The sequence below is a fragment of the Megalobrama amblycephala genome, linkage group LG10, assembly GCF_018812025.1.
Source record: "Megalobrama amblycephala isolate DHTTF-2021 linkage group LG10, ASM1881202v1, whole genome shotgun sequence".
NCBI classification, from domain to species: Eukaryota; Metazoa; Chordata; class Actinopteri; order Cypriniformes; family Xenocyprididae; genus Megalobrama; species Megalobrama amblycephala.
This window is the reverse complement of record NC_063053.1, coordinates 24,238,660-24,248,994: the sequence shown is the minus strand read 5'-3', so window position 1 is coordinate 24,248,994 and position 10,335 is coordinate 24,238,660. Positions and strand designations below refer to the sequence as shown.

The 10,335-nt window shown below is 36.3% G+C and overlaps 1 protein-coding gene across 1 annotated transcript; it reads left to right on the top strand.

Annotated features, from left to right (window-relative positions):
• Positions 1 to 4,420: 4,420 nt before the first annotated feature.
• On the top strand, positions 4,421 to 9,080 carry LOC125277191 (cystatin-F). The gene is made up of 4 exons (XM_048205518.1): positions 4,421 to 4,870; positions 5,061 to 5,236; positions 5,325 to 5,444; positions 8,892 to 9,080. The coding sequence occupies exons 1-4, from the start codon at positions 4,813 to 4,815 to the stop codon at positions 8,982 to 8,984; spliced, it is 447 nt and encodes a 148-aa protein (XP_048061475.1). The 5' UTR covers positions 4,421 to 4,812; the 3' UTR covers positions 8,985 to 9,080.
• The last annotated feature ends 1,255 nt before the right edge of the window (positions 9,081 to 10,335 follow it).

Genomic DNA, 10,335 nt, shown 5'->3' with positions numbered 1-10,335 from the left:
TGCTAGGTGGTTACTAGGGTGGTATCAAGGCATTGTTGTCTGTTGGTTACTAAGGTGTTCTAAATATTTGGACCCATGTAGATATTTCCATGGATGTTGCAACTTGCCAGGGTGAGTTTGTTGCAAGGTGATTGGTAGGGTGTTCTGGGTGGTTGCTAGGGCATTGCTAAGTGGTTGCCATGCAGGAAGACAGACTGATATAAAAAGACAGAGCTCACTCAAGTCAGAAGAACAGAGAATACGACCTCAGAAGTGTTTGCTAGATTTAGTAAGACTTTGAAGCACTCATCCTTCTGCAGCAGAGTTTTCATGCCACACATTACAACAGAAAGAAAGCTACATTTATAAAATGGATAGTTTATAGCAGATGATTTTTTGATCACCAACATAAAAATAAATCATTTGTTCTGGGCCTATTAAAACAGGCTAATAAAGTGGAACACTGTTATCCCTTGGCACAGTGGTTCTAAAACTTTTTAGAGTGGCGTACCCCGAGGCATTTAACATCCTTCTGCGGACCCCTCTCTCTTCCACTCAGACTGCAGTCACACCTTTTCTATTAAAGGGACAATATTTACATCCTTAAATTGATTTTCAGGTGCATTTTTTACCTTTATAAAAGGCAAAGTTTTTCTAACCCTATTTATCTAAATGTATGTCATGTTTTCCTAAAATTCCATTAACTGAAATATTAATATAATAAAGAAAGAAATTAAACTAAATCAAAAAATTTAAATCAAATGAAATCTGTAGCCTATCAAGCCATCTTTGCAGTGGTACAAGCTGCATCTAGATGTATTTACCCACTGAATGCATTTATAAGGCACAAATAACATATGAGATAATGTTTTAAATAAAAATGTTCAATAGAGAGGTATGAAATGATGGTAAAAAAAAAAAAAAAAGGAAGTGGTCCTTTTAAATATTGAACTAAAACTGCCAGTAGGTGGCAGCAAGTCACTGTCTTAATGAGTCATTCACTCACGTATTCATTCATTCATTCATTCAGTGGCTGTATTTATGAATGGGTCATTGAATCATTGACTCTCTCGATTCATTCAAAGCTGCAGATTTGTTGTAGTTCTGCTGTGGCTTTCATTGGAATTATTATTTCATTGCAAAATAGATATTGACAATACTGTTTGTATGTCACTTAATATTACCTTTTTGTTTGTTGAACTGTTGTATAAAATCAATGTCACATTAGTACGGAGCCCCACACATGACATGCAGGGAAAAAAAGAAAAGTAAATTGTGCACACGATTTACCATTTCGTTCCCTCGATTTATAATTTGTGTACATGAATTAGCAAATCGAGGGAACGAATTAGTAGGCTTAGAAGGAATTAGTAGTACTATTTTATTCCTGCATGTCATGTGCGGGGCTCTGTAGTTTTGACAGAAAAAGATGAGGTATTTGATTGGATGTCATTGACCTTTTACGGCAATACCGTTTTCCTGTTTTTACACTATCCCTGCATCCCAGTATGCATACTATCCACCTTATCTGCCCTAAATAGTATTGAATATTACTAATGTCACATACTATTTAGGATGGATACTATAGCAGCATTTTGCCTGTTAGAAATACATACATTTTAATGTTACTTTAAAAGGGTTAGTTTACCCAAAAATGAAAATTCTGTCATTTATTATTTACCCTCATGTCGTTCCACACCTGTAAGACCTCCGTTAATCTTTGGAACACAAATTAAGATATTTTAGTTGAAATCAGATGGCTCCGTGAGGCCTCCATAGGGAGCAATGGACACTTCCTCTCTCAAGATCCATAAAGATAAACATATTTAAATCAGTTCATGTGAGTACAGTGGTTCAATATTAATATTATAAAGCGACGAGAATATATTTGGAACGCCAAAAAAATAACGACTTATTTAGTGATGGTCGATTTCAAAACACTGCTTCATGAAGCATCAGAGCAAAAATGAATCAGTGTATCAAATCATGATTCAGATCGCGTGTCAAACTGCCAACGGCTGAAATCAAGTGACTTTGGCGCTCCGAACAGCAGATTCGATACACTGATTCATAACGCTGCGATGCTTCCTGAAGCAGTGTTTTGAAATCGGCCATCACTAAATAAGCCGTTATTTAGTTTTTTTTTGGCGCTCCAAAAATATTCTCGTCGCTTTATAATATTAATATTGAACCACTGTACTCACATGAACCGATTTAAATATGTTTTTAGTACCTTTATGGATCTTGAGAGAGGAAATGTCATTGCTCCCTATGAAGGCCTCACTGAGCCATCGGATTTAAACTAAAATATCTTTATTTGTGTTCTGAAGATTAATGAAGGTCTTACGGGTGTGGAACTGCATGAGGGTGAGTAATAAATGACAGAATTTTCATTTTTGGGTGAACTAACCCTTTAAGGTGGGGTAAAATTAAATGAGTGGCAATACTCTGCATTTTGTTGATGTACCCCCTTTGTCACCTCATGTACCCCAGTTTGGGAACCACTGCCTTAGCATTTGTACAACATTAGGAAACAAGGTATTTTAACCACCTGAAACCATTTGCAGATAATCAACACTATTCAAAATAATAAAATGTCTTCCTTTCATATTCAAAAGATAACAAGAATGTAACATTAGACTACATAAGGTTTTTATCTCTTGATTTGGATTCATGTTTAAACAAACAAATGTTGACCAGCTCTGGTGTAAACAGAGAAAATGGCTGCATTGCCAGTGCATGGTCTGCATATTGGTAGAATAACATATGACAAGCAACAGCAGTGATTTCAGAGTTTTGTCATCTGAAGAGGATCAACATTCTGCTCAGGCAAAAATAGCTTTCAATTCTTGAAGTGCAAAAGCAATTCTTCAGGCTAGATTGAGACGTGTGAAGGATGTGACATGGCTGGAACTAGCCTTTTCATGTTCTCAGCACAAGGGTAAGCACTTGATATGAGCACCATCCTTAAAGTTTTGCAAGCTGAGGAGCTCCAGAAAGTGGGAAAAGATCCCATATTTCTCCTCTTGTGAACTTCTGAATAGACAGCTAAATTGTTTTTGGTGATTGCAGGATGAATTCTGAAAAGAGTAGTGGCGTTTGGATCCAATACAGGGTAAAAAAAAATACAAAAAACAGGAGACACTTATATTACACTTACTGACGACACAGCACCATCTGCTGGTTTTGCAAACTTAAGGAGCTCCTTCAGGCCCTAATTAAGCGCATAACAAAAGCCCCATTCAGACTGTCAGTCCAAGTCGGATTTTTGTGCATACCCTATTGGAGCCCTTTTGTGAATGGAAAAAAAAAAAAGTCTGTGTCTGTGATTGGCTACTATGATCACGGGAGCGTATGGAAGTGTTTGAATTTAAAAACGGGAGCGTTTTGAAAGTAGTCATCTATCAGCGGACTGGTCTATGTAAGCGCTCGGTGAAGAGCGTCATTGATGTCTATTTACATGTTTTTGAAGCGTTGATCATTGTAGCCAATCACAGACATATCTGATGAGCAGGTGAACACAATGGCCAATCAGAGGTGTTTACGAATCCACTTAACAGCGCTCAAAGCATCACATTTTTAACATTTCATTTATTATGTACTTTTGACAGCACTTTTTTCTCATAAGAGTGCTGTCAATAATTCCCCCTTATAACTCTGACTTAATATCTCATAATTTTGACTTTTTGCCTCATTGACATTTTATTTCATAATTTCAACTATATCTTATAATTATGACATAATTATGTTATAATTCTGACCTTTTATCTATGACTTTGTATAATTTTGTCGTCATAATTATGATTTATCAAAGCATGATTTTTTTTCATGTACATTGTTTTTCTATATGCATCAGTATTAACATTAATAAAATCTGATCTCATTTACTTTCAATGTCATAATTTTGATTTTTTTTATCTCATAATTTTGAATTTGTCATAGTTGACCATTCATCTCATCCTTACCTTTTTTTTTTTAAATCAAAATCATGTTTATCTTGTAATTTTGACTTTTTATCTTAGCATTTCTTAGTATGTCATAATATCAACTTTTTATGTCATAATTATGATGTGCCAAAGCATTATTTTTTTTTCTCTCATATGGCAGAAATGGTGTCTGGTACATTGTGTTTTAGCCATGTACCATATTAAAATATGATCCTCAGTGCACAATTTTTCAGGGAATTTTTTTTTCTTTGTATCAAAATGTGCTAACTTGCCTCAAAGGAGTTGCAAATGCAGTTTCAGAATATAATTCAGTTAATATTGTGCACTAACACAAATCGACATACGTTCTTAAGCTACTTTAAGACAGTTTTGCTCTTCTTATCTAAATCATCATTCACACGCAGTACTCACATCGCATGAGTGTATTCTTATCACTGAATGTCATCACCGGATGTGGGAGGAAACCACAGGAGTTCACTTGCATCTTTCAAAGCACTTCAACACACAGCCTATTTTGGTTCAGTTGAGGAAGGATTCTGTCCTTTGTTCTTGTTGATTTCGGTGGTCTCTACAAAGTTCGATATTTATAGAAGCAAATCCTCAACAACTACATGTACTCTGAACTATTAAAACTAAACTAAAAATATGCTAAATCCTGCATTGCGTTTAACTCCAAAGGAACATCATATTGTACTCAAGCAGTAATCAACAGTCAATTAATTCCACCTGTGTTCATTCTCAAGCCATATGGGAGTCCATGTAGGAAACAATTCTCCTGACCAATGGGAAATGCGCCTGCTCTCTGGAGGACTGCAGCACAAGGCTGGTGGTTGAAGTGTTGCTGAACAGGAAGTTGCTGAGTAGAATTGAGAGAGCTCCAACAGACATGAGGGTCTTTTGTCAGGTTCTTGTCTTGCTTTTCTTAGCAGGCTTATGCTCACTCGGTAAGACATTTTCATCAGCTTTTGCATATATATATATATTGTAGATAAAGTTGTTTAATTCTGTTTTCTTCTATAAGGGTGTATTACATGGTCACTTAAATGGCTAAGTTTTACATTGATATGACTGATACCTTGCTGTCTGTATCAAAATCCATGAAAAATGGCAAAATGCAAGGTTTTTTGTCTACAGGGAAAGCTCAAGTTCACGCAGTCGTCAGCAGACCAATCCCAGGAACTCTGCAGAATGTCAGTAAGAATGACACTGGGGTACAGAAGGCCGTCCTGACCGGAACCTACTCATTTAACAATAAGTCTAACGATGCTTTTCTGTTCAAAGCGTCGTCTGTTGATGATGCAAAGAGACAGGTACAGTACAAGATGGCCTTTTGACTCGCTGTGTGTGTATATATACTCAGTGTAATGTATACGTCATCCAGTCTCTGCTCTGCTATAGGTAGTCAAAGGCATCCGCTACATTCTGGAAGTGAAGATCTCACGGACTGTGTGTAGGAAGACGGCCAACAACAATGATCTCACCAAGTGTCCCTTTCAGACAGATAGTCTGTTACGGCAGGTATGTGTGGTTTTCTACGGAACTTAAGAAGTTAAAATGGCTTTCTTGCTCAAAATTGGGGTTCTCACACTATCCATGACTTTTCAGCTGGTTTGTGTGTGTGTGTGTGTGTGTGTGTGTGTATATATATATAATGTATGAAGTGTATAAGTTTGAAGTCCGTAACATTTTCTAATGTTTTTGAAAGAAGTCTCTTGTGCTCACTTATAAGGCTGCATTTATTTCATCAAAAGTAAAATATAAAACAGTAATATTGTGAAATATTATAACAAAATATTTACTGTTTATATAAAGCTTTAGCTGCTTTAGTACATTTAGGGCCGGTTTCACAGACAGGGCTTAGCCTAAACCAGGATTCAATTAGGATATTTAAGTAGCTTTTATAAATGTACATTAGAAAAACACATTACTGGTGTGCATCTTGAGACAAAACAATGGCACTGACATATTTTAAGATATGTCAGTGCAAGTTACTTTCAGTTAAAACAGCTCAAACATGCCTTTTAGTCTGAGACTAGCTTAAGCCTCGTCTGTGAAACCGGGGGATAAAATTTAAATTAATTCCTGTGATCAAAGCTGAAATTTCAGCATCATTACTCCAGTCTTCAGTGTCACATGATCCTTCAGAAATCTGCTGATTTGCTGCTCAAGACACATTATTATTATTATGATCATCAATGTGTTGCTTAATATTTTAGTGGAAACTGTAATGTTTTTTTTCAGGATTCATTGATGAATATTGAAAGTTCAAAAGCAGAGCATTTATTTGAAATAGAAATCTTTTGTAACATTATTAATGTCTTTACTGTCACTTTTGATCTATTTAATGTGCTCTTGATGAATAAACGTATTAATTTACTTACTGACCCGATATACAGTGCTGCTTGAAAGTTTGTAAACCCTTTCAAATTTTTTATATTTCTGCAAAAATATGACCCAAGCATCATCAGATATTCAGAAGTCCTAAAGTAGACAAAGAAAACCCAGTCAAACAAATGAGACAAATATATATACACTTTGTCAATTATTGAGAAAAATTATCCAGAATAACATATCTGTGAGTGGCAAAAGTATGTGAACTCGTGCTTTCAGTATCTGGTGTGACCCTCTTGACAACTAAACATTTCCGGTAACTGCTGATCAGTCCTGCACAACAACTTGAAGGAATTTTAGTCCATTCCTCAGTACAGAACAGCTTCGACTCTGGGATGTTGGTGGGTTTCCTCACATGTCCTTCCACAACATTTCAGTTGGATTAAAGTCTGGACTTTGACTTGGCCACTCCAAAACATTAACTTTGTCATTCTTTAACCATTCTTTGGTAGAACAACTTGTGTTCTTGGGCTTGTTGTCTAGCTGTATGACTTACTTTCTTTGAGCATCAGTTCATGCACAGATGTCCTGACATTTTCCTTTAGAGTTTGCTGGTATAATTCAGAATTCATTGTTCCATCTATGATGGCAATTCACCCTGGCCCAGATGCAGCAAAACAGGTCCAAACCATGATGTTTCACAGAGGGGATAAGGTTCTTATGCTGGAATGCAGTGTTTTTCTTTCTCCAAACATAATGCTTATCATTTAAACCAAAAAGTTCTACTTTTGTCTCATCTGTCCACAAAACATTTTTCCAATAGCCATCTGGCTTGTCCACATGATCTTTAGCAAACTGCAGACAGGCAGCAATTCTGCAACTCCTCCATGCACTCCATGGTTGTTCAGTGTTTGTGATGGTGGACTCATGAACATTAAAAGTGGCCTAGAACGTTCTTTCACAAGATGCAATATAAGTCTAAGGTGTCCCCTGAATGTGTCTGTGAAGTTTCAGCTCAAAATACCCCATAGATTTTTTTTTTAATTAATTTTTTTAACTGCCTATTTTGGTGCATCATTAACTATGCACCGATTCAGGCTGCGGCCCCTTTAAATCTCGCGCTCCCCGCCCCCCGAGCTCTCGACTATAATACAGCGCATTTACAAAGTTCACACAGCTAATATAACCCTCAAATGGATCTTTACAAGATGTTCATCATGCATACTGCATGTATGCGTCGGATCAAGTGAGTATAGTATTTATTTGGATGTTTACATTTGATTCTGAATGAGTTTGATAGTGCTCTGTGGCTAACGGACTAATGCTACACTGTTGGAGAGATTTATAAAGAATGAAGTTGTGTTTATGAATTATACAGCCTGCAAGTGTTTAAAAATGAAAATAGCGACGGCTCTCGTAATAAACGATGGTAACTTTAACCACATTTAACAGTACATTAGCAACATGCTAACGAAACATTTAGAAAGACAATTTACAAATATCACTAAAAATATCATGTTATCATGGATCATGTCAGTTATTATCGCTCCATCTGACATTTTTCGCTATTGTTCTTGCTTGCTTACCTAGTCTGATGATTCAGCTGTGCACAGATCCAGACGTTAATACTGGCTGCCCTTGTGTAATGCCTTGAACATGGGCTGGCAAATGCAAATGTTGGGGGCGTACATATTAATGATCCCAACTGTTACGTAACAGTCGGTGTTATGTTGAGATTTGCCTGTTTTTTGGAGGTCTTTTAAACAAATGAGATTTACATAAGGAGGAAACAATGGAGTTTGAGACTCACTGTATGTCATTTCCATGTACTGAACTCTTGTTATTCAACTATGCCAAGGTAAATTCAATTTTCCATTCTACGGCACCTTTAACATAAGCCAATGTGAGAGAGACCTTTAGTTGCTAGAAGTTACCCTGGGATCCTTTGTGACCTCAAGGACTATTACACGTCTTGCTTTTGGAGTGATCTTTGTTGGCCGACCACTCCTGGTAGCGATTGTCTTGAATTTCTTCCATTTGTACACAATCTGATTGTGGAGTCCAGACTATTTAGAGATGGTTTTATAACCTTTTTCAGTCTGATGAGCAACAACTCTTTTTCTAAGGTCCTCAGAAATCACCATTGTCCATGCTATAGAAACCGTTGTGACTTTGCTAGATCCCTGTTCTTTAAATAAAACAGGGCACACACTGACACCTGATTGTCATCCCATTGATTGAAAACATCTAAGAACAGGCCTAATTTCACCTTCAAATTAACTGCTAATCCTAAAGCTTTACATCCTTTTGCCACTCACAGATATGTAATAATTGATAATTTTCTCAATAAATTGACAAAGTATATATTTTTGTCTCATTAATTTGAATGGGTTCTTTGTCTACTTTAGGACTTATGTGAATATCTAATGAAATATAGAAAATTCTAAAGGGTTCACAAACTTTCAAGCAGCACTGTATATCATACATCATATCACTACAGAAATATTCACTTTCCAACTTGAACTTTTCAGGCCTGACAATTAAAAAGTGAACCCTCTACAAATGTATCTGTAAAACACTGTATATGGAGGCTGTAAATCAACTCATGATTTTTCATATTTCTTTCTATTGTAGACATTCCTCTGTCATTTTGACATATGGTCCATTCCATGGCTGAAGACAATGTCGACTACATATTTTAAGTGTCATTCTTCTGATAAGTTCTGAAATGTCTTTTTCATCAAAATGTTTTTCAATGGATCACTCTGAAACTTCCTGCTAAGTTAATGAATATGACAATAAAATGAGACACAGTGAACAGAACATTGCAGTGATTGGTTATCATGTACAGTATCTCTATAGGTGCAAGTGACCTTCAGTTCATCAAATGCTGAGCTTGACTGAGAGAGTAAATTATTCAGTGGGTTTCACTTCTGATGTGCTTCACGCACCTACAGTAGATCAGGGGCTATCACCGCAATCTCTGAACTCCCTGGCTCTTTTCCTTTGAGTCGCAGATCTTTTGAACAAACTGGCCCTAGAAACACACTAGCACTGATCAAACACGCATCTAATAGGTTTGTACAGATTTTTTCATTGATTTTTTTTTTTTTTTTGACAACTCATTTACTATTTTTTTTCCCAAAATGTGACATACTTGTCCAAGATTCATAACTCCATATGCCCATTAGGTGGGTGCAAGCATCCAATAGGACAGTGGTTCTCAACTGGATTTACATTTATTTATATTAAACTAATCACTGATTTACATTTGAAAATGTCAGTGTTTTATATAAATTTGAACTGTTTCCCTGCATTGACAGAATTTTCCATCATTTATGACATCAGTTATTTATGTAACCTCTGTTCACTGAATAGGGACCGAGACACTGCATCGCTGACTCTATGGGAAAATCCCCTGGTGCAATGATTGTCTAAAACTTCCATACCATTTTTTTTAGTTATTTATTTATTTATTTATTAATATTCACATTACATATATACACATTAATCAACATTTCTGTAAATGTGCCAGTGTTAGTCAGCAGGCTAATTTTCAACTGCAGTCCTTTAAACCATCACACCACTTCACTGGCAAGTAGCATTTGCGCCGCCTCCAAGGAATGTCATGTATGCCTCATAAGAGCGGGCTCATGCCATCTCTCTTCAGATTTCCCATTATGAAGGAAGCACTCGCAAAGTAGGAAAACGGCCTGCAATGCAGCGTCTCATTCCCTATTCAGGGAGTCAAGGCTACATACATAACTGAGATGCAGTGTAGAAGTGAAGTGAACCTATGAAAGGGAACACAACTCTTCCCCGCCATTGATGGAATTTTCCGGCAACCCATGTTTTCATTGTTATCCGATCCGGACATAGTAAACTCAATTTTTGTTCAAAATTAGCTTTTTTATGAAACTTACACACATTCAAGTGTTAATAAAGAATGCATGAAGCTAGAATAAAATGGGCTTTTTTTTTTTGTTTAAAAGCAGAGGCTCTGTTCTTTCTTTTGATATACTGTATGTTCTGATAATTATACAACAAAATATTCTAAAATGAAAATTTTGTGAAAATG